This window comes from Arthrobotrys flagrans (assembly GCF_004000055.1).
Source record: "Arthrobotrys flagrans strain CBS H-5679 chromosome Unknown unitig_0, whole genome shotgun sequence".
NCBI lineage: Eukaryota > Fungi > Ascomycota > Orbiliomycetes > Orbiliales > Orbiliaceae > Arthrobotrys > Arthrobotrys flagrans.
Window position 1 is genome coordinate 1,353,885 of NW_027137550.1, and position 23,589 is coordinate 1,377,473.

A 23,589-nucleotide genomic window follows, 5' to 3' on the forward strand; every position below is an offset into this window, starting at 1 on the left:
TCACTCATTAGAAGCACATGGGGAAAAAATAGCCTAGAAGGATAATAAACCTGTATATAATTCTTCACCATGATACATCTCTAACTAGCCCATCTAAAAGCCACCTCAACAGGCAGCCCTTCGCTTCCCATAACTCAAAAATAAGAGATAAGAAATCTACAACTTCAACAACCTCAACGAAAACGTAGCTCCCTGGATCTCCTGATCCTCCTCCATCAAAACCTCCCCATCACCTTCATCCTTCTCCACCTTCCTCCTCAAAACCTTCTCAATAGCCTCCTCCTGCTCCTCAAACACTCCTTCTAACCCAATAGGATCCTCTTTAATCTTAAACACCATCTTAACATCATCAGTCGCCTGCAATCCTGCCTTCTTCCTTAACTTCTGCACACGATTGATAATCTCTCGAGCCAACCCTTCGCTCTGCAATTCAGGATGCAATGCCACGTCCAAGATGGTGAGGACGTCTTGGTCGGTATTCGTCTCGTGGTCCTGACAGTACGGACTCTCCGGATCAACTTCTCTGAACACCTTCAAATCCTCCTCGACAAGCTGGATCCCATCCACCAGAATCTCCTTATCGGCAACAAATGCTTTGCAAGCCGATGAAGAAAGACTTGGCAATGCCTTCTTCACCCTTTGCACATCCTTCTTCAACTTCTTGCCCAAAGTCGGCCAGTCGGCTTGGAGGGTATACTTGACGCCGTACTTCTCCTCGTCAGAGCTCAACACCAGTTCTCGGATGTTCAGCTCGGATTTAATGTAAGATTGTAGGCTCTCAACATCAGCGAGGTACTCTGGATCTGGGTGGATGACGACCAAAGTTTTAAGTGGGGTCTTAAGTCCGATAGCCTTGCGCTCTCGGCTAACACGTCCCAAATCGATAACCTTCTGCATCCTTGCGACTTGTCTCTCTACAACCTCATCGTACAGCTCCTCTCTGACATCTGGATAACTCAAGAAGTGAACGGATCTGTGATCTTCCGGTAGCATCTCCTTGGGGATATGCGGTAGCAACCTCTGGTACAGGTTATCCGTGATGAATGGTGTGAAAGGCGCCATACCCCGGACGAGAGTGAACAAAACTTCGAACAACGAGTTCAAGGCATGCAGGGTATCCTCCTTTCCGTACTCGCCCTTTAATCTCTTCCTGTTGAATCGAATGTACCAGTTGGTCATGTTGTCGATTTGCTCGAGGATACGTGGAACGACGGTGTACAAACGATAACCGGCCATCTCCCTGTTGACAAAAGCGAGGAAGCTGGAGGTGCTGGCAAGGATCCATCGGTCCATAACGTTCTTGCTTCCACCGCCTTCGAGGTGGAAAATGAACTCCTCGCCGTGAACCTTCTTGAAGAGCGCTGCTTGACCGGCGAAGAAGTTGTAACTGTTCCAGAGCGGAAGAAGAACCTTAGATACAACCTCCTTAACCCCAGACTCCTTGAACCTCAACGGCTCGGCTCTGACGACAGGTGAGTTGATAAGGTACAGACGGAGAGGATCTGATCCATAGGCATCCATGACGTGGGTTGGATCCGGATAATTTTTCAATCGCTTCGACATCTTCTTACCGTCCTCAGCCAATACGATACCGTTGACAATACAGTTCCTAAACGGCGAGATACCGAACAAATGAGTTCCGAGGACCGTAAGGGTATAAAACCACCCTCTGGTCTGGTCGAGACCTTCAGCAATAAAATCTGCGGGGAATGCACTCTCGAACTGTTCCTTATTCTCGAACGGGTAGTGCTTGCTCCCGTAGGGCATGCTTCCGGACTCAAACCAGCAGTCAAAGACTTCCTCGATACGCTTCAAAACGCCCTTGCCCTTCTTCGAAGGGATCGTGATATGGTCAATGGAGTCTCGATGCAAGTCAGTGATACCAGTAACACCAGAAAGCTCTTCAAGCTCGGCAATAGAACCAACGCACACCATCTCCTCATAATCCTCGCTAACCCAGATGGGCAGCGGGGTACCCCAGTACCTGTTTCTCGAAACGTTCCAATCTCTGGCATTGGCGATCCAGTTCGAAAAACGCTTGTCCTTGACGTTCCCAGGTGTCCAGTGCATATCCTCGATGTTCTTCAGCATCTGAGGGATGATGGTTGAGATCTTAACGAACCAGGCTGGAACGGCCTTGTAGAGGAGTGGGGTATCGGATCTCCAGCAGAAGGGGTAGCTGTGAGTAATGGTGCTGTCGACAATCAAACGACCCTTATCCTTCAAATGCTTAATGATCTTCTTGTCGGCATCCTTGACATACATGCCGGCGAAATCTGTGACCTGGGTAGTGAACTTTCCGGCCTCGTCAACAGGGTTAGGGGGCAGTCTCTTGTCGTCGATAACACCGTGCTCGAACGCAATGTTGTAATCCTCCTCACCGAAAGCTGGAGCTTGATGAACTAAGCCAACACCGCTGTCCTGGGTAACATAGGTAGCATTGAGAACCCTGAAACCGAACTCTTTAAAGTCCTCATAGAAGTAGTCGAACAAAGGCTGGTACTTCCACCCAAGCATATCCTTGCCCTTGAGTTTCTCAACAACCTTAAACTTGGCTTTCTTGGGGTCCTTGTAGAGAGTCTTTAAGCAAGCCTCCAAAAGAATGTAATTATGTCCGGACTTCTCGTCGAAGATCTTAATGTACTCAAAGTCTGGATGGGCGGCAATACCAGTATGGGATGGCAGCGTCCACGGTGTAGTCGTCCAGGCGAGCAGGGATGTTGTCGGATCATCCACAAGGGGGAACGTAACAACAACAGCAGGGTCCTGGACATCCTTATAGTTCTGTTGAGCTTCAAAGTTGCTCAACGGTGTCGTACAAGCAGTCGAGTAAGGCATAACCCTGTATCCTCTGTATACCTGCTCCTTTTCGAACAGCTGCTTGAACACCCACCAAATACTCTCCATGAACTCTGGTTTCAGCGTCTACGACATCGTTAGAACATGTACACCCCCCCCCAACTAGCATATACAAGAAAAGGGAGTTTACCTTATAATCGTTCTGGAAATCAATCCATCTGCCCAGTCTTCCAATGGTCTTCTCCCATTCCTCAGCATACCTCATAACGATAGCCCTACACTCAGCATTATACGCCTTAATCCCCATCTTCATCACATCCTCCTTTCCAGTAATCCCAAGTTTCTTATCAATCTCATGTTCCACTGGTAAGCCATGCGTATCCCATCCGAATCGCCGCTCAACGTAATGTCCCCTCATATGAGCGTACCGGGGTACGATGTCCTTGATAGTAGAGGCGAGCAAATGTCCATAATGAGGAAGACCGGTAGCGAACGGTGGACCATCGTAGAAGGTGAAGGGTTTTCGACCCTCCGAGAGCTTGACAGAGGTTTTGAAGGCGTCGATTTCTTTCCAGAAGGCGAGGATGCGCTCCTCCTCTTGGGGGAAGTTGATGGATGCCATGGTGGGATGCCAGCCCCTCCCTCGGTTTTGTCGGTAGAAGGGTAAAATGCAATTCGGCCTATTTGATTCTTTTTTTATAGATGTTGATGTGAGGACCAGAGATGATGCAAGGTAAAGTAAGGTTGATGGGATGAAGAATCGATGCTTGGATGGAATGGAACTATTTGGGTCTTAATAATGCAAAGGAAAAATTTAAGAGTCACTTCCAACCCCACCAAAGGCTGTTGTTCCCCGCCGCATCGGCAACGCGGGGTTTCATCTGCAGGAGCTTATTCAGACAACATCCATTTATATCCACCCCATCACATCAGCATTATCAATATCACACCAAACTCGAAGGAGGATAGTATATATGGTATAAAAGGTATGGTATTTTATTTCACCTCTGCTCCCCCTTCTGAACCACCTAACCCCCTACCGACTCGCACCAACGACGCCAAAAACAGTCCTCAAACGCTCACACAGAGGGTTAATATAATATGCACAGGGCAGAATATTAAAAGTAAAAAAAAAGAGGACACCCGCCGATTAAAATAGAACCAAAGGACGAGCACGCTCAACATACTACCAGAAACCGGCCTGCCCTGTGCGATCCAAACAGAGAAAAAGGGAAAAGAGAGATTTAAGGAATGTAAGAAGAGAACAAGAGGGGATATCAGTACAACAATAAAACAGAATAACACGTGCAAATATCACGTAACAGCAAGTTCCTTGACTCCATCCTAATCGCTAGGATGAAACCCCGTCCCGGCCTGGTCCAACCATTGAAATCCAAGGAGAGAAATAGAGAAATTCATAGAAACATGTCCGGTAAAAAAAGGAGAAAATTAGGGGGGAGGGGAGAGGAGGGTGTTGGATTTTTGGAGAAGTAACGGATGAGAGAGAGAAAAAAGCCTACCCAACGACCCCTTCTAATCCACGGTCGCATTAAATCATTAAGGAAATCTAAACGAGGACGCCAAACCCTACCCAAAACTCATGTAAGTGCTATCTTACATGGCGTGGAACTGAACGTCGTTGTCCCTCTGAACTCTGCTAAGAGGGTGGGGTGGACGAGCGCTCATTGGGCTTTCTGGGCGGGAATCAGGTCCCATAGGTCGGCGTGGTGGACCGGGCATACCCTTTGGAGACATCGGTGGACGATTGGGGCCAGGACTGCGAGGAGATTGGGGGCGCGATCCAGGCCCGAAGCCGGGAGATTGTGGTCGACCGGCGCTAGGAGAATATGGGTGTGGAGGACCTCCTGGACCGCGGATACCCGGTGGTGGCGGGCGGGGCTTAACGGCTTTGGGGGAGAGGCATGTACGCGGGCAAACACCCTGTTGGGTTCGATCCAAACGGATGCAGAGTGCCCAACCATCGTCATACTCGTGGAGCAGCCTGACGACTTCGCCTGCGCGGAGTTCGAGTTCATCGGCCATAGATGGCTTGAAGTCAACCATGACACGGTGAACTGGTGAGGTTGAGTTGGGGCCACCAGTGGCGCCTTGGATTGGCAATATCATGTTGGAGCTATCCGAGAAAGCAGACAGTGCTGGCGATGGTTCTGGAGTTTCGAAAGGGCCAGGTGTGAGATTCTTGGAGTCGATGGACAAAGCTGGAGGAGGGGCCTTGATTGGTCTGTCTTGCGACCTCATGGTATCAGAGTTACCGCTGGGGAAGAACGAGCCATCAAATTGGGTCATCGGTCTGATCTCAAGTTTTGGGGCAAGAGCCATGGCGGGTTTAGGAGTTGGAACTGGGGAGACCGGGGATGGCGTTGATCTGTCACTGAACGACAGGTGCTTCATGTTCTTCTCATCCTCTGGCTTCTCATAGTTCTTATTATTACGCTTCTTGAGCATCACAGCGACGATGACGACGACGACCATGATGAGAGCCACACCACCACCGACAATACCAGCATATGCGCCAATAGTCAGACCTGCACTATTAGTAGCGGCTTCGGTTTCAGTTGGAAGAGCTGCCGATGTGGTGGATCCCAAAGTAGCAGCACCACCAAATGCAGTAGTCTGGGATGGAGTTGTAGCGGCAATTGTCGAGGACTTATCAACTGAGGATACTGAGGATACTGGTGATACTGATGATACTGATGAGGCGACGGATGCCTGCGACCTTGTGGAGGTCCTCATTGTCGTCTTGATTTCTTCTTTTTCGGACTCCTCCTCCTCCTGCGGGGCTACGCTTTGCTGCGTTGGGCGAGATGGCGATGAAGTAGCAGTCGGCGCAACCGTCACAACCTCGACCAAGGTTGGACCATCTTGCGCATTCGCAGTCACGAACCCAGCTGGCTCGCCATCGAAGCTGGGAGGCTGAGTGACGAATACAACCTCAACGACGGTTTTTGTACCTCCTTGTGGTTCCGGCACCGGCACTCTTTTGCGAAGGTGATGCGCATGTCGAAGGATATGATTGCTATGGTCCATTTTGAAAAATCACAACAGTCGTACACAAATCCGTAGGCAGTTGGTGTTTTCCAGATATAAACAATGTGTATGTGTGTATGCGGGTGTGATCCGTATTAGGTGGATATACTTCGGAATGATATGTGGATGAAGGAGTGACTTTGTGGTGGAAAGAGAGGCAGCACTGGCAGAAAGTCTGAAAGGAATGGCAGACCTTTAGCTCTGGCGAAACAGCGTCGATTCTAAGGAATGACGGTGAGGTCAAAGTGTCTCTTCACAAAGAGTAAAAGATGGCATCGACTGTGAAAGAACAGAAGATGGGGGAGAAGGAAAGAAGAAAAGGGCGAGGGAACAGGGAAAGAAAGGGTAGCGTGCTACAAAAAGGAAGGTGGTGACAGAAGGGAGGTGGGAAACACTCAAAGGGCCTTGAGAAGGATATCCTGAGCATGGACCCATGTCTGGAAACCTCGATCAAATGAACCGTCATCCCGCTCGATTGACTGGGGCGGAAAAAGTGATGTCCATCCCAACTGTCTGTTGACAATGGTTGGGTCCTGTAGCAAATAGAGTGGGATGCTAAAGCGCCCTTTCCCAGAACGACGACCTGCATCGAAGGCCCGTTTGGCTGCGAGCGGGCTGGCGTTGTGTCCAGTCTTGCGCAAGCCCCTATCTCTGATTGGACCGAACAAGATTAAACCATGTCTCTGCCCATGGACAGAGCGACACTTTCCCTGATCTGGGCAAGGCACTGCACTCCAAAACGCTTGTGTAATTTCCCCTTTTCACAAGGATGGAGATTAGTAGGCGGCCATTGGCCCGCTAGTCGAGGTCTCAAATTGCAGCGAATGTTTCGCGAACATCAGTAAACTGTGCAAATGACATAATAAGCGTACGGACGTGGGAGTTAGCAGCTGCTGTTTTGCTTTGAGATGGAGCGAACGACGGCAAGTCGTATTTTAAATCGACGGGGCATGCCGCCATGGACAGATGATAGTTTTGGCAGCGGTTACTCTCTCAATGAGGGACTCTCAGGGACCTCTCAGGGGCTGGGCTTCATTGCTAGTGTTCAGATGAATTTCAAGCACAGGCACGCGGATGGGAGAGACATGTCAACTGTCAGTGGTTCTATTTCTGTCTTATTATGCAGTAAGCCGCGGTCTTCGAGAAGGTCTCTACCACAAACAACCTGGCAACGCAAGCCATGTCCACGCCACGATAATTTCGGAGAGAAATGTTAATACAACGATCCACCTCTCCCTAAGTCGCTAAGAGATCTAGAGAGAGAGCGTTAGGATATGTATATAGACAATAGATAAGCCTTTCACGTCAAATAAGGGTGTTTCAGAATCTGTTGCGTTCCAAGGTCAGCAGTGGGCCCCAGAGAAATGTACGCGAGAAGTGGTGTTTGCATGAAATACCTCGTCGGCTGAAAGTCTTTTTTTCTGGCTGTAAGTGACCATGTTTTTGATTAGATCCCGCGCTTCAGGGCTGGCAGTTGGAAGGAGCGTCTGCCATGGCTGAGGGGGGAACTCATTGAAAACCATCTTGCTAAAATCTGGAAAACGGTTTGCCTCCTGAACAAAAAATATCAGTAATGTATTTTTAGCCCGAATTAGGATCGTATTCCCCTGATTAGTTAGGTAAGGGGGATGTAGATACGTACAGGCCATGTGTTCAGGGTCGGCGTGCCCAGCGATTGGAAAATGGAAAGAATGAGCCTCAAGTCGGTTCCCAGCTCTCCAGGTTCGAATAATGGAGCGCCGTTTTCGGCCTCTGCGATAACACAGCCGAATGCCCAGATATCGACTTCTGTGCCGTATTCTCGATAACCAAATAACGTTTCTGGGGCCCTATAGCAGGTCGTCCCAATTTCAATTACTTTGTTATCCGCTGTCTCATCCGGATGGTGGTCATTCACCGCCCAGGCGGTTCCAAAATCACAAAGATATGTTGGACCTTCTTCGGATTTCAACAAGATATTTCCAGGTTTAATATCTCGGTGAATCACGCCATTGGCATGGACGAAAGATAGCGCCTTCGCAACTTGTTTGAAGATCCGGGGTAGGTGGCTCGATTTCCCCTTCTCCATGACATCTGCTAGGGTCAACGGATAATAAGGGAGAACCAGGATGAACTCGCCGCGAAGGGTCTCCGTCTCCAACAATGTCAGAATATGAGTTTCGTCTCCCCCGAGACGCTTCAAAAGTCGGGATTCTCGGTAGGCATCGTGGGGTTGGACCCATGTAGAGTTCACTTTCAAGGCGACAAGTTCTTTGGTGACAGGATCCCTTGACTTGAAGATTGTTGATGAACCACCAATTGAGTGTTCTTTACAGTTACGGTATCTGCCAAAGGAAATGCGGGTTAATTCCTCCTCAGCGGCCTCCAATTGAGGAGGGTTGGGTGCAGAGTTGCCCTTTGCGGCTGGCAGATCTTGTGGAGCATCGTTTCGAGGTCCCTCTGGCTCGAAGGCAGCAACTAGCGAATTGTAATGATCCTGCCGTAGAAGTCAGCATGCAACCTTCAGGCTTCTATGTTTATAATACTTCCAAATACTGGGATTCCCAATTGAGTAAAATTGGATGATAATAATCATGATAATATTAATATGAGAATACGTGGATACAAAGAAGGAAAGAAAAAATGATACCTCGGAAGTTGCGAGTTTTGCAAAGTCTTTTTCGATGGCTTTGGCAAGAACGAGAGCATCGGCGGGAGAGATGTTGATATTAGAATGTTCAATCTTTGCCGACCTGTTTCATGCAGGTCAGTTCGGTTCGGATGGCGCAGAGTGCGGAATTGGGACCGCGAGCATACAGCCGCTGGGTGGCCTGAAAACGGGCAGAAATGCTAACAACCATGCCGCCGGTGACGTCGACCTAACCTGGTCAGTGCAGCGCCCTTGCTGCAGTCTTGAAGTATCTGTACTTTCGTACTTAATACGTTTACTTCTTAGTTATCAGTAGTAACGTCGCGCAAGTACCTGAAGCAGAGATAGGTGAGATGTGGAGTGGGAATCGTGTCCCTGGGATATCGATGCCAGTTTGAAAGAAGCCTCTGGCAGCGATTAAAAAAAAAAAAAAAAAAAAGGTGTGTCATGCATACCCATGCAGACTGGCTGGCCGAACTAATGAAGCAACCAGATCTGATCTGACAAGTATTTCTGCTCTATTCCGTTCTGTTCTGAGAAGATGTTGTGCCAGCTGTACGTATGTACGGGTCTGCATGCAGCCTGGCAGCTGGCGGGGGGCATCGCCAGCGCAGGACTTCATGCCATTTTACATTCTCCGGATGCACTTCACGCCATCAGATGTATACTTCTTTATTGATATATAGAGAATGAAGAATCCCATCTCTGATGGTTATAGAAACATCGATAAGCCTTTAATCTGTATACCTAATATTTATATAAAATAGAATCAGTCTTAGCTTAGAATATAATTAGCGGAGGCCGGGTTATGTAAGAATTGCTCGGCATGTGCCCAGCCAGGAACAACAGCCAACCCTCTTTAGCCATTCCAAGCAGCCGTTTCCACATTTACCCCCCAACTGGAACCGGCCGCCATTCTGGTCCTGCTAACTCCAATTCGCTCTCATCCGTCTTCTGGAAATCCTTCTCCAGCTTGCATCTCCCACTTCAGCGGTCTGTCACCTCCATTAATCTCGACATCATCAAGGAGGGCCAGGATCGGAATCAGAGATATCAGCAGGACAGCCAGAACATGGAGCGCACCGACTATCCCACCATTCCTGTAAGTTTGTGCGGTCGTCTTCCCTTTCCCTCGTATCTTCTCCAGCCTGGATATTCATCTCGACCTCAATCTCCCCATGAAACTGAACAGTTAGCAAAAACTGGCTCGAGTGTGATCTGACTTGACATGACAACAGACAACCATCTCGCACCACGCGTCGCTCAATGCCCTCCGTGACCGATTGCAGCGGGTCCACGTTCTCAACACCGAAATCGCCGACTGGCTTGCCGTAAGACACCCAGTTTCCCACTGCACACCACCACCCGCATCCCCACTGGCAACAACTACAAAGGACAAGAAGAATACTCGATCGCTGATGCTTTAGTGGGGGGTCTCTTAGGAGCGACGGAAAGTAGAGGAGGCCTACGTTCAGGGTCTTCAGAAACTGTGCAGGCGTCCCAATCCCAGCGAGGCTTCGGAGCTAGGGTACTTACATCCTCCGCCAATCAACTGATATTGTATACGTCAAAGACATAAACCCACTGACGGATGACTACTATCATAGTCTCTTCCAGGCACCATGGCAGCGAATCGTTAGTTCGACAAACACCCTGGCGCACTCCCACCATGTTTACTGCCAGAAGCTGGAGCTGGAGGTCGAGCGCCCAATCCGGGAGTTCTCCACAAGCAACAAGGAATGGGCCAGCTTGAGGACAATGGAAGGAAATCTCAACGGCTTGGCCAAATCCATCGATACCAACGAAGACAAGGTCGAGAAGCTTAAGAAGAAGGGCAAGCGGGCAGAACCGTCCAAGGTTGCAGAAGCTACTGCAGGTCTGAAGGAAGCCCTGACGAACTGGGAGAGCCAGTCGCCGTTCATTTTCGAGCAGTTCCAGGCTGTAGACGAGGCACGAATCACCCAGCTCAGAGAATCCCTCACTCGGATGCAAACATTGGAACTCGACCAGATGGACCACCACAAGGCCCTGATGGAAGCTACGGTTCAATCCCTACTCGATGTGAACACCATGGACGAAATCAAGGCATTTGCTCACCGTGTGTGCGGTAACAAATCGTCGGCAAGCATCGGAAGCAGGCCACCTAGCCAGCGGGCTCCTCCGGCCATACAGACCCCATCTATCGTAACAGACGACTCGATTAGTGTTCAGTCCTCTGGTTCGGCGGAGAAAGGTAAGATTTCGAGTTCTATCCGGCCGGACCGAACCATATGCTGACACAGCTGGGGGGAATGACAGCCAGCCATGGTTTAGGTGGTGGTTTGCGAAGGCTAGGTACCGTTCTCAAGGGTCGTCGGAACAGCTCCATGTTCCCGTACCAGAGCCAGTCGCCAGTTGAACATCGAACTTCCAACGATCGTCTTGGCAGCTTCAGCAAGGCTTCTGGCTTCGGTTCCCATTCACCCAGTGCTTCCGCTCATAACCTCTCCGTTTCTGCTATTGCTGAAGCTGGCCCCGCAACCCGCGAACAACCGGAACGACTGGATACATCGGCTTCCCCAGTCAGTCCGATAGCCCCATCTCCAGCATCCCCAGGTTCGGCTGATCCGACGACGCCGACACAATCATCAACCAACCAGGTACGCAATATGTTGATTTCCGAGACCCGAAACCATCTAACAAGACCGCCTTCCTAGCAAATCACCAAGGATGCTGAAGGGTACAGCGTTCCACCACCTCAAAAGAGTCTGGTTGACGAAATTCCGGACATTGAGATGCACGCTGAGTATGCCATATCTCTCACCCATAAAACTGAACGTATGGAGCTAATAACATACAATATTCTAGGCCCGAACAGGCGCCAACGTTCAAGCTTGAGATCAGAAACGATGTTATTCCTGAAGAAGAGGCCGAAGCTGCAGATGCGATGTCCAAAGTGGCTACTACCCTCCGAGCAGTAAGCGCGGTCCTTCACACCCCGCACCCTGGGAATCTAGAAAACTAACGATGAAGTAGCAACAAACTGTATCTAAGCGTAATCGCGGCCGTAGAGACGTCAGGAATACTATATATACGGGTGTGCCAGATGCACCACCTGTTACTGCGATTGCCACGGTTACCACGAATACCCCCGCTGCCCCTCCTGCCGAAACTAACGGAACAGCCAAATCACCCGAAGCTATTGAAACCATCTCGCCTTCTCTGACAGGGAACAGCGAGACCTCTCCATCAGTCGCACAACCAACTCCATCATTTACCCCTACAGCAATCGACACCACCATTCCTACGACATCGACACCGCTGGCGACACCCCTGACGTCCTCAACCCTTAATCATCCACTTGCATCTCCTTTCACACCCTTGAAAATGGTCAGGCAGTCTACGTTGGCGTCCGATGCAGGGTCAGACACCCAATCCATAACATCAGGGCTATCCGCTGCTTCTCAAGGAGCTCAGGCAATCATCAAACATCCTTCTTTGCATGAACCTGGACTTTCTGCGTCGTTGATTGAGCATGTTAGTGCTCACTTCGAAGCAGGGCAAACATCCAAGGTTACGGTTATTGGCGAAATCGCTTTGGCTTACAACCCTGTCGAAGGTGCACCTGTGCAGACGAACGAGTCGATGAGATTCGACCAATATGGAATGATGGATAAGATATCGCTAAATCAGTCGCATATTTCTCCTAGTTCAAAGCCTGGAGAGTATTCGATATCGCTGGTGAATCTTAGAGGGACAGCGGTTTCGTTCCGATACCAGTTGAAGATGGATGAGAAGTCGATGCAATCATGTCCACCAATCATTTTCACTCCGGCTTGGAAAATGGAGAACCATCAGGCATCACTGATTCTCAGCTACAAGCCGAACCCATCCTTCAACCAAAAACTCTCCGATAGCCTGTTCTCGTCGCCAACTCTACGAAACTTGGTGATCGTGACGGGAATCGAGGGCGCCCAGGCTACCTCGTGCCAGTCCAAGCCGGCGGCTACATTCTTCAAGGATAGATCGAGAATAGCGTGGAGAATCCCCGAGGTAAAACTTGCGGACGAGGTCGGCGGAAAGCTGATAGCCCGAATTTACACGGAGGGCCTGGCGAAGCCTACTCCCGTTGAGGTTCGGTGGGAAATCTTTGGAAGTGACGACATCAAGAATGCGGGCAGTGGGGTTGGAATTGAAGTTTTGAAAGCGCCCACCGAAGCCGAAAAGGATCCGTTCGCAGACGATATGGAAGATAATGCTGAGCCGAAGGGCGAGTGGAAGGAAGTGCACACCGTAAGGAAGCTTGTGAGCGGCAAATATGTTGCCGCCTAGATATTCTTCTTAATACCTAATTACCTACTGACTTGACGTTTACATTGTTTCTTTTCTTCGATTCACTCTTTTGCTTCTTTTCCCTTTGTAACTGTCGACTTTTCTTTGCGTCTGGGTTTTCCTTAGTGTCTTATTCTACACCCTGTACATTTTATCCTGGTAGCATTTTCATTTCCTTAAAAGCAAGAGAGTTGTGGTTATACCTGTTAGCCTTTTTATACATTAGTCGTCCTGTTAGCATGTTAGTTTACCAAAGAGGGAGAAGAATAAGAGCAAGAAATGGCTTATTAGGCTTTCGGGCCGACTGTCTGACCTATTAGATCCCGTCGGCGTCATAGACGCATGATGTGTTGACCGTCGCCAAATTATCTAAATCCTGTCGCGTGTAGCTTAACTAAAGCTCAACGTCGCGACTTCATGCACCTTCAAAATCTATAAACACCCACCATCGCATCGCAATTCACCACGCGCTGCTTAATCTCCACCATGCGATTCCAAATAGAGTACGTCGTCACCTTTACCTCCACTCTATGGGACGGGCAAACCGCTAATTACTATTTACCGCAGTGACCTACCTGTCATCTTTCCGTATCCACGGATATACCCTGGTGAGCCTTCTTCATTTCGCCCAAAAAACGAGATGAGGGGGCAGCAGGAATTGGCTAACCGTTGAGGTTCATAGAACAATTCCAGTCAGTATTAAACTTTTTTACCCTCCAAAAAAAACGAACATGTTATGAAGATTCTCGCCGGAACGGAGTGGCTTACGAAAGGCCCTTTAATATATTTATGATGGGTCGGGGAGAATAGGTATATGTGTGATTTGAAGAGTCAGTAGTTGGTTGATAATTTTGGTTTTTGGTGAGGAGGGAATCCTTTTCTGATCGTGGTGGGGGTTATTTGTGTAGGAACACTTGATGCTGGTGGTCACTGTGTGCTGGGTATGATCTATTTCATTTCTTATTGGTTTTTATTACGACGGCAGGACGCTAAACTATCATGTAGAAATGCCTTCAGGCACCGGCAAGACCGTTTCTCTCCTCTCTCTTATCGTCGCCTACCAACAGCACTATCCCGAACACCGAAAGCTCATCTACTGCTCCCGTACAATGTCTGAGATCGAAAAGGCGCTTTACGAGTTAAAGGCGCTGATGGAGTACCGTGCGAATGAACTAGGCCATGTCGAAGATTTCCGCGGTTTAGGATTGACAAGTAGAAAGAACTTATGCTTGCACCCCAGTGTTAAGCGGGAGAAGAAAGGGAATGTGGTTGATGCGCGGTGCAGGAGTTTAACGGCGGGGTTTGTGAAGGAAAAGAAGGAGAGGGGCGAGGATGTGGAGTCATGCATATACCATGATGTGGGTTATAATCATACATCGACAGGGCTTAAAGGGTTATGCTAACTCGGTGTAGAACTTGGATCTGCTAGAACCGCACAATCTGATACCGCCGGGTGTCTATACGCTGGATGGGATGCTGAAATATGGCGAGGAAAAGAAGCAGTGTCCGTATTTTACGGCCAGAAGGATGATGCCATATTGCAACGTCATCATCTACTCATATCACTACCTCCTCGACCCCAAAATCGCAGAACGAGTATCGAAAGAGCTATCCAAAGATTGCATCGTGGTCTTTGACGAGGCACACAATATCGACAACGTCTGCATTGAGTCTTTAAGTATCGATATAACCGAAGACTCGCTGAGGAAAGCGGCAAGAGGGTGTACGAGTCTGGAGAAAAAGATCGAGGATATGAAGTCTACGGATGCGGATAAACTCCAGGAAGAATATGCGAAACTGGTGGAAGGGCTACAGGACGCGAGTACGGCGCGAGAAGAGGATTCATTCATGGCGAATCCTGTACTGCCGGATGATTTACTGAAGGAGGCGGTTCCGGGGAATATACGGCGGGCAGAACACTTTGTGGCGTTTCTGAAGAGATTTGTGGAATATTTGAAGACGAGGATGAAAGTTCTACACGTGATATCGGAGACGCCGCCGTCGTTCTTACAGCATTTGAAAGATTTGACGTTCATTGAGAAGAAGCCGTTGAGGTATGAGCAAAAGTCATGGTTGTGCGAGTTTGTGTGACTGATAACAGTGTGCAGATTTTGTGCAGAGCGTCTGACGTCGCTGATACGAACGCTGGAATTATCCAACGTGGAAGAATTTCAGGCTTTACAAGAGGTAGCGACATTCGCGACACTGGTGGCAACATACGAGAAAGGGTTCTTATTAATATTGGAACCATTCGAATCGGAAACAGCTACAGTTCCTAATCCCATCTTCCACTTCACGTGTCTAGATGCATCAATAGCCATAAAGCCGGTGTTCGACCGGTTTTGGTCTGTGGTCATCACCTCGGGAACGATATCGCCGCTGGAAATGTATCCCAAGATGTTGCAGTTTGATTGCGTGGTACAGGAGTCGTATGCTATGACACTTGCGAGACGGAGTTTCTTGCCCATGGTGGTAACTAGGGGTAGCGACCAAGTTACCATAAGTAGCCGATTTGAGATCCGAAATGACCCCAGCGTGGTGAGGAATTATGGAAATCTCATGATCGAGTTCTCGAAGATTACGCCAGATGGATTGGTTATTTTCTTCCCGTCTTATCTTTACATGGAGAGTATTATTAGCATGTGGCAGGGAATGGTATGTTACCAGTCTCATCCACAAGTGGTATTTGCTCGTACTAACTAGATGTCTAGGGTATTCTCGATGAGGTATGGAAATACAAGTTGATCTTGGTGGAAACGCCGGATAGTCAAGAAACATCACTGGCGTTGGAAACCTACCGCACCGCCTGCTGTAACGGCCGCGGTGCCGTTCTCCTCTGCGTCGCCCGTGGCAAAGTCTCCGAAGGAATCGATTTCGACCACCAATACGGCCGAACTGTCATCTGCATCGGTGTACCGTTCCAGTACACCGAGTCCCGAATTCTAAAGGCCCGTCTTGAATTCCTTCGCGAAAACTTCCGTATTAAAGAAAACGACTTTTTGTCCTTCGACGCCATGCGACATGCCGCACAGTGTCTTGGGCGTGTATTGAGAGGTAAAGACGACTACGGAATCATGGTGTTAGCTGATAAACGGTTTGGCAAGAAACGGAACCAGCTGCCCAAATGGATTGCACAGGCGTTACTGGATTCAGAAATGAATCTTAGTGTGGATATGAGCGTTGCTGCGGCGAAGAAGTTTTTAAGGACGATGGCGCAGCCGTTCGCGCAGAAGGATCAAGAGGGGATAAGTACTTGGAGTCTGGAGGACCTGAATGCGCATATGAATAAAGTGAGGATTCAACAGGAGGAGATGGAGAAGATGCAGGTTGATCAAGTTGGGGAGGCTATGAATGGCAATGTGAAGGAGGAGTATGAGATTAGTGATGAGGAAATGGACGAAGCTGTGATGAGGTTAGGTTAGGTTAACCTATGTTAGAACCCCTGTGATATGATATGACATGATAGATACAGCATATATATGGGAGGTGTATTTGGATAGAATGGTATTTAGATTGGGAACTTATAATTGTACAGTCAACGTCACGGCCTGTTTTAACATGTCAGCTAGCTACCTACTTATTTCTGTACTTTTGAACGAGGGAGAATCATTTCATTACCTAACATTCGGTGTTGGCAGGTGTTGTACATATGCAGCGCAGCGTCATAGCGATTGTTCATAGTGAATTTAGAATGATTCGAACCAACCGAAGCTAGGCTATCACTTAAAACCCCCCACCAAACTCCACCAACTTTTGAATCTACAACCAAACAGAAGTATCCCGGATCGGAAAAACTCCCTGGATAGAGACGGATCACCCGATGAGCAGCAAGAAGCGAACACAAGCAAGCAGCGCGAATGCTGCGGCTGCGCTCAGCGGTAAAGCCTTCGGTGCATCGTCTTCAGCTTTCGGATTCGCATCTCGAGAACGAATATCGTCGTCGCCGTTATCATATTTCACCGAGCCACCGGATATTAAGTCTATCTCGATGCCAGCTTTGGTAGTGGTATTTAGTAATCTATTGAAGAGGGATGATACTACCAAAGAGAAGGCGTTGGCGGATCTGTTGGATTATGTGACGGAACAGGCGACCATTGAGAATGCGATTGTTAATTGTTATGTATGGATTGGGGGCGTTCCCAGATCTCTTTTTTGGTTGAGGGATAGCATTGGCTTATAGGATGGTTTCATGGGATTTTTATCGAATTCTTTTAGGTCCAACTATACCCTAGACTCTCCTTCGAGAATACGATCCGTATCCGCCAGCTCGCACATAAAGTCCTCGGCGGCATCGCAGAGAAAACTCGAAGAGCGTTCGTGCCATATCTCCCCCAAGTCGCAGGAAGCTGGTTAGCCGGTTTATACGACAGCGATCAATCGGTTTCCGCAGCTGCGACGGATGCGCTCCGACAAGTATTTACTACCGACGAAAAGATCGGGTTGGTGTGGAAGACGTATCAGATGGCTATTATGGACTTTTGTGGGAAGGTTAAGGCAAAAGAACAGGTTAATAGTTTGAGCGATGAGAGGAATAATAGTCCCGATGAGATGGAGGCGAAGTTTGCGAGGGTCATGAAAGGGGTTACTATGGCTGCGGCGCATTTAGTTTGTATGCTGCCCTTTTTCAATCCTTACGCCTTAAAAGTGTAGAGGGAAGACTTTGCTAATGCGGCGATCGGGTTTATGTAGCGGCCATGGCGAAAATGGGGACGAATGAACCGAAACATGACGAACCGTATTTATCGTTTATGAATGAACCACGGCTGTGGACGTTCGCATACCACTCGGATCCATATCTACGGCAGGCGGTGTACAGTTTATTAAGAACCTGTCTCGTAAACCGGAAAGGTTGGTGATCTATCAGTTCGTACCAAGGAACCAAAAAAGGTGGCCGACCCATAACAGAATAGTGGTTTAGATTATGTCGAACCGGCGTTACATATCATTGCACCGGCAATGATCGAGAAGGCCTTGACGAGCAATCAGATCGGGTCGAATCAAAAGTTTTTGGATACTTTGTTGACGTTGAACGAAAGTATGTGGGATGGGGATACGTACTTTTCTCGAGGCGACTATGCTGATTTTGTATGGAATAGCTTTCCCTGGTTCTTGGGCGATCGCAGCGACAGCGAAGAAACCAACTTTCAAAGTCGTCAAGAGATATGTCGCCAAAGGCAGCCAAGGTGCCCCATCGGAGTTCTGGTCAAAATTCGCCTCTCTAGTCGAGACCCTCCCCGAAAAGGCGCTACCAAGTATGAACGACGAAGTCCAACAGTTTTTAACGGCAATAGTAGACGGCCTAAGCGGCGGCATGGAACCCAAAGACCACCGTCCCGAAGCATGGTCCTGCTACTTCCAAATCTGTGCTTTCTTCCTCTCCAAGGAATTCCTAAGCGACACCATAAGAGAGGGAATCGTATCTGTGAATCTCGGGAATATTTTCAAAGCGTTCATCGAGCCAAAGGAGGAATTGGCTGCATGGAGAATAGGTCTCTCCGATGTACCCACCATTCTTGCCAAGGCGATGAAAGTTGTGACAGATGTGGATACCCCATTTGTTAAGCAGCAGGTCGAAGGGTTGATCAGTGAGCTTCGTAAGCAGGTTGAGGCGGCGGCGGAGGCTTCTACAACTGGCGATGCTGCAGCTCTTGAGAATAGTATGGCGACGGTTGATGCGTGGAGCCAGTTGACAGCTGCGCTATACCACACGCTTGACAAGAAACACTGGGCCATTTTAGCGTTGAATAACGTTGAACAAGATCTATTGAGATACTCGTTGAACAGCTCGAAAGCTAGCCGTGGTACTAACGTTGCAGCGGCAGCTCTTGCGGCATCGATATCAAAGTCTGCAAATAGCGCCGTTCGAAGGGATGCTAGTTGTAGGGTTGCTCTGCATGAGTATCTCGTCGAGGATTCGCAAACCTTGGTTGCTAATCCCGCCCGAGAGCATTTCTTCAATACCCTATTTGCCTATCAAAAATACTGGGATAGCTCTAGCGGGCATGGTATTCTGGAAGAAACTGTCGATTTGCTAGTCATTTCGAAGAATAGAGAGGCGATTTTGCAGTTTATCTATAACTTTGAAAGGTCGCATACCAAAGCATGCATTCAATCAGCGAACCTTGATGGGTATTTACGACACGAGTGTGAGCAGGCTTTGACCGAGGCGGACGAGGCTTCTTGGAAGATGGTCATCGTTGCGATCCAGGCACCTGAGTCGCTGGTATCTAGACAATTAAAGGCGGATATGGCGGTGAAACTTGCGGAAAAACTGCACAAGATTGCTGTCGACAGGAGTTACGATCATACCCTAACCGGAAATATTTTGACAGAGCTGTACCGAGTCCCCACCGCGGTTCTGGCGAGTATTAGCCAGAATTTGAGGCGGGAATTGGTAACAACTCTATTGTTGATCTTGGAAACCGCAGGAGAAGATAATATTACGAAAGCTGATATCTTGTTCGTTAAGCTCTGTGGTGAGAAGAGTTTGAATGATCCGGAGGCCAACCAAATTCGGGAGGGTATTGCGTCAACACTCGCAAGTTTGGTACTCGAGCCAGCTGATGGTGGTTTCATAAGGTATGGATGTCGAAAATTGATATAAGATTGGCCCTGATGCTAATTTGCTTTGTAAAGTATACGGCTGCTCGTGAGCAAGGCTTTATGTGTGCTGTCGCACGCGGACTTGTCGCGAGAAGGCCATCTTATGACAGCGATGTCATATGATGACGAAACTTGGAGAAAGCATCTAGAATCCGTGTTCCAGACTCGTCCAGATGCTTCATTAAGCGCTATTCGGCCCCTTGGAGACTCCGTCTTCCTCGTTGGTCCGGTTGAAGACTCCGAAGAAACCGGGGAAGCCTTGGATGGTGATAGGCTCAGCATCGCTATGCGCATGTCAACATTCATGCTTTCGGTTTTATCCAGAACCGAGGGTTCAAATGCTAGTGAGAACGCCCAGAGAGAGGTATTCCAGAAGAGAGTGGCAGCTTCACTAGCCAAGATTTCATCGGGACTGCAATGGCCTTTCCTGAGGTACTCCTTGATTGTTGCTGAGATTGTAGCTGACAAACTTGGAGTACCGGATGAAAGTACACCTCTCGAGCGGACAGTGCTAGAGGACCTTGCGAGGAGTCTTGAGGTTGTGCGGTATGTTGCTGTTCAGGATTACACAACTACTCAGAAGCTGCTGGCGGCGGGAAATGGTAAGAATGGTATCAACTTTGTAAATTCGACGCTGCTTGGATTGTCCGAGCAGAGTACGGTTCTTCCGGTCACACCTGAGGCATACTACCACGCCCGTGCGCTAAGGTCGCTTGTGGAGGTGCTACGCCATAAAGGTGTCACGGGCAAAGACGCAACCCTGTGGGTTGATAACCTAGAGATCGGGAAGAATAAAGATGATAAGTTCGTTCCTAGAGATATTGCGGTGTTAGCAGGCTTGAGAGATGACGATTTTACTGTTGCACCGCTGGTTGTTCAGCTCAGGAATAGGCTTATTAGCGATATATCTGGGATTGAAGCCGACGATGCCATTGAAAAAGGTAGTTCCTATTTCCATTTTTTGGAGAGTGTCGGTTTTCTAACAAGTTTCTAGCATTTCCGAAACTATTGCTCTTGAACGAGATATGGACATCGGATCTTGTTGAAAATCCCACGGATGTTCCGGCCCAACGAGGTCTGTTGCTTATGAAGAAGGTATTGAGTTGGTTAAGTGAAGAACTTCCCCCGGAAGTTTTAGCCCTCCAGTCTCCTGGTCTTCTGTGTGCTATAATGCGGATGTCGAGAAAGGTGCTCCCGGTCCTCAGGAAACTCCAGGGCTCATTTTGGCATGACCTATTTGCTGCGATGGAATATTCTTTCTCGGTATTGTGATGCCCACCTTTTTTTTTTCCTACATGAGACGCTAACTTCAGGTTACAGGCAATGTATAATAGCCTCGGGGATACGGTTGCTACCTTACTCTCCACCTTCTCCGTTTACGAAGTTATCAAGGAGATTCGAGCGACAAACCAAGAGGATGAGTTCGTCAACGATGATCTTTCGGATGCATGGGATTGGTTCCTTCCGAGATTTTATCGCATCTGGTTGACATTGTTGACTGATGTTGCGGGTATGTTGATTTCTCAGACCAATCGGTGGATATTTTACTAATAACGTATAGCACCGCTTAAAAACGAGGCGTTCAAGGGATATTGCGGGGCACTCTCCAGAGCCCTCATGAATATGCCGTTGCACTTCCTCGATGATCCCGCGGCAGTTGGCCCACGCCCCACTGTTAGCAAGGAAGACAGGGATGAAGCCGAAGACCCACGCCCGAAATCCGAACAACTTTATCAACTACTGGGAGGGAATACAGATGATGTCCAAGGTGTAGCATTCAATCTTTTGCATCGCCGGATCCCGCAATTACAGGAGCAAGTCTCTATCGACGCTGCTTTGTCAAAGGATGAAGCTTTGGAGATTTCATTGCCGGATGAGTTATTGTCACTTCTACTCGATCCTCCGGCCCTCGAAGAGGATGCGATATTCAATCCGATGCTGTTGGAGCAGTTGGAGTTGCAGAGGATTCAGGGGTATCTTAGTTCGTGGGTGTTGGTATATGATCATTTCGTCAATTCGGTATGCATACCCAATACCTCTGACACGAATGTGATGTGATCCGGTTAACGATTAACAAAAAACGACAGTCCTTCCGCATCAAAGCATCATACGTTGAAAGTTTGAAAGCCGGGGAGTATATCCACAAACTCCTCGACTTCATCTTCAAAGTACTGGGCCACGCACGCGCGAAACCAATAGATGGTGCCAAGTACCCTGTCGCTGCTTTCGATCCTACATTTTCAGCATATGGCGCGCCGGATTTACATTACATCAGAACCTTGATGATATACGTCTACTACCTCTCTCTCCGATATTCCCCCTCCCTCGTAAAAACCTGGTTCAGCGACTCGAATAACCAAGTAAAGGATAACGTTCTACCGTTTACCGATAAATTCATTTCACCACTTCTTGTCGATCTGGAGTTTAAAGAAGTTGAAAAGTGGCTAGATGGGACGGATGAGAGGCCTGAAGGGTTGGCGATAAAGATCAGTAGGACGGCAAGGGAGATTACGGTTACGTATGAAGTTGATGAGACGACGATGGAAATGATGGTCAAGCTACCCGCTAGCTTCCCGTTGCAGTTGGTGGAGGTGAAGGGGGTTAGGAGGGTGGCGGTGTCGGAGAAGCAGTGGAAGACGTGGTTGTTGGCTTGCCAGGCGGTTATTGCGCTTCAGGTACTTGTACCCTCCAATCATCACATATCTTTTACGCATAACTAACGAAACTCGGTAGGGCGGATCGATTATCGACGGATTGACACTATTCCAGAGGAATGTAAAGTTACATCTAGATGGGGTGGAGGAGTGTGCTATCTGTTACTCTATCCTGGCACAAGTGGAACGAACATTACCATCGAAGGCTTGTGGAACTTGTAAACGCAAGTTCCATGGGAATTGCTTGATGAGGTGGTTCAAGTCGAGCAGTTCGAGTTCTTGTCCTTTGTGCAGAAGCTCGTTCCAGTTCATTTAGAGGAGCATCGGAGGGTTAGAGCAGCCTAGTTTACTGTTAGATAGGTACCGGTGGAGCGCATCGTCTAGCTTCGATTCAGATTTAAGTGCCAGTTGAAATGAATTCACGAACTGTTGTAATTTCTGCGTTGTCGAGCTTAAAGCTCCCCCCTAACTAGTCCACGATCGAGCAAGCTCCTTTTGAGCTGCTGCTAACACTCTCGCGACTTTCCCCGATACAATCTCCCCAACAGCACTCCGACCAAAAACCCACCCCGCGATATACCCCCGAATGAGGTATTCTAATCGTCGCCCGCGCCTCCGATAGTTCCGCAGCAGCCGCAGCCATGGTGCTCTCCTTCATTCTTATTCAGAACCGACAGTATGCTCCTCCTTCCCGCCAAATCCGGGTTTAGCAGTATCATCAGCCAACCCCTCGAAGAACAGCAAATGAATTGGTTCTACGAGATGGGAATGGGAGAGGTCGCTCATTTTTTATATATATAATTTCTTAGGGGCAAGACGCGACTGGCAAAGTGGTACGCTCCGTATGATGTACATTTTGCCTTATTGTTCCCTTCCCCGTCATACCTATCGGACGACACCGGTTTCTAACGGTTGGCGTTTTAATTAGGATGACGAAAAGGTCAAGCTGAAGGGCGAGGTAAGCCATTTCATTTCCATCTCGTTAAATTCACAATCGTAATCTGACATGTTCCCCGAAAGGTCCACCGCCTCGTCGCCCCCCGCGATCAAAAATACCAATCCAACTTTGTCGAGGTATATACCTCCATACCCCCCCGATTCTACATGAACCCGCTTGTATTAAATGGGGAAATCCGTCCAGTTCCGAAACAACAAAATCGTCTACCGCCGTTACGCCGGTCTCTTCTTCTGCGTCTGCGTCGACGCGAATGATAACGAACTAGCATATCTGGAGGCGATCCACTTCTTCGTCGAAGTACTCGATGCGTTTTTTGGGAACGTTTGTGAGTTGGATTTGGGTATGTCATCTTGTTATTTTAATCGTGATGATGGAGGTGTTAATATTCGGGGGTAGTGTTCAATTTTTACAAGGTCTACGCGATATTGGACGAAGTCTTCTTGGCCGGGGAGATTGAAGAAGCATCGAAGCAGACGGTGTTGACGAGGTTGGAGCATTTGGACAAGTTGGAGTGATCGAAGAATCTTCCCATTTGTTAATTACAGCAGATTGTATCATACAAATTACCCAACTTTTTCCTCGCGGAA

At 48.5% G+C, this 23,589-nt stretch overlaps 6 protein-coding genes across 8 annotated transcripts; 3 read left to right on the plus strand and 3 right to left on the minus strand.

Moving 5' to 3' along the window:
* Positions 1-156: 156 nt before the first annotated feature.
* On the minus strand, positions 157-3,421 carry DFL_003517 (uncharacterized protein; the record flags this gene model as incomplete). The annotated part of the gene is made up of 2 exons (XM_067632464.1): positions 157-2,925; positions 2,990-3,421. 2 exons carry the CDS (start codon positions 3,419-3,421, stop codon positions 157-159), a joined length of 3,201 nt encoding a protein of 1,066 aa, XP_067490730.1.
* A 992-nt stretch (positions 3,422-4,413) lies between these two features.
* Positions 4,414-5,847, minus strand: DFL_003518 (uncharacterized protein; the record flags this gene model as incomplete). The annotated part of the gene is made up of 1 exon (XM_067632465.1): positions 4,414-5,847. The coding sequence occupies one exon, from the start codon at positions 5,845-5,847 to the stop codon at positions 4,414-4,416; it is 1,434 nt and encodes a 477-aa protein (XP_067490731.1).
* Positions 5,848-7,147: 1,300 nt separating this feature from the next.
* DFL_003519 (uncharacterized protein) lies at positions 7,148-8,687 on the minus strand (the record flags this gene model as incomplete). The annotated part of the gene is made up of 5 exons (XM_067632466.1): positions 7,148-7,174; positions 7,245-7,400; positions 7,490-8,323; positions 8,477-8,579; positions 8,644-8,687. The coding sequence occupies 5 exons, from the start codon at positions 8,685-8,687 to the stop codon at positions 7,148-7,150; spliced, it is 1,164 nt and encodes a 387-aa protein (XP_067490732.1).
* A 615-nt stretch (positions 8,688-9,302) lies between these two features.
* Positions 9,303-12,787, plus strand: DFL_003520 (uncharacterized protein; the record flags this gene model as incomplete). The annotated part of the gene is made up of 8 exons (XM_067632468.1): positions 9,303-9,578; positions 9,715-9,807; positions 9,919-10,004; positions 10,084-10,709; positions 10,775-11,115; positions 11,173-11,261; positions 11,324-11,432; positions 11,492-12,787. The coding sequence occupies 8 exons, from the start codon at positions 9,303-9,305 to the stop codon at positions 12,785-12,787; spliced, it is 2,916 nt and encodes a 971-aa protein (XP_067490733.1).
* A 486-nt stretch (positions 12,788-13,273) lies between these two features.
* DFL_003521 (uncharacterized protein) lies at positions 13,274-16,209 on the plus strand (the record flags this gene model as incomplete). Its single annotated transcript, XM_067632469.1, has 9 exons — positions 13,274-13,290; positions 13,355-13,395; positions 13,470-13,479; positions 13,598-13,617; positions 13,696-13,728; positions 13,793-14,145; positions 14,201-14,841; positions 14,896-15,442; positions 15,499-16,209. 9 exons carry the CDS (start codon positions 13,274-13,276, stop codon positions 16,207-16,209), a joined length of 2,373 nt encoding a protein of 790 aa, XP_067490734.1.
* Positions 16,210-16,607: 398 nt separating this feature from the next.
* Positions 16,608-23,517, plus strand: DFL_003522 (uncharacterized protein; the record flags this gene model as incomplete). Of its 3 annotated transcripts, XM_067632472.1 has the most annotated exons (14): positions 18,447-19,366; positions 19,424-20,331; positions 20,385-20,653; positions 20,711-20,900; positions 20,952-21,409; positions 21,478-22,065; positions 22,124-22,262; positions 22,307-22,374; positions 22,667-22,720; positions 22,854-22,877; positions 22,973-23,002; positions 23,065-23,118; positions 23,186-23,342; positions 23,399-23,517. In XM_067632472.1, 14 exons carry the CDS (start codon positions 18,447-18,449, stop codon positions 23,515-23,517), a joined length of 3,978 nt encoding a protein of 1,325 aa, XP_067490737.1. The 3 variants fall into 3 exon arrangements, with proteins under 3 accessions (XP_067490735.1, XP_067490737.1, XP_067490736.1); XM_067632470.1 differs by lacking the exons at positions 22,667-22,720; positions 22,854-22,877; positions 22,973-23,002; ... (1 more) ...; positions 23,186-23,342; positions 23,399-23,517 and adding exons at positions 16,608-16,907; positions 17,003-17,396; positions 17,477-17,635; positions 17,706-17,822 and having other exon boundaries at positions 17,884-19,366; positions 22,124-22,360; XM_067632471.1 differs by lacking the exons at positions 18,447-19,366; positions 19,424-20,331; positions 20,385-20,653; ... (3 more) ...; positions 22,124-22,262; positions 22,307-22,374 and having other exon boundaries at positions 22,686-22,720; positions 22,854-22,893.
* Between the last annotated feature and the right edge of the window lie 72 nt (positions 23,518-23,589).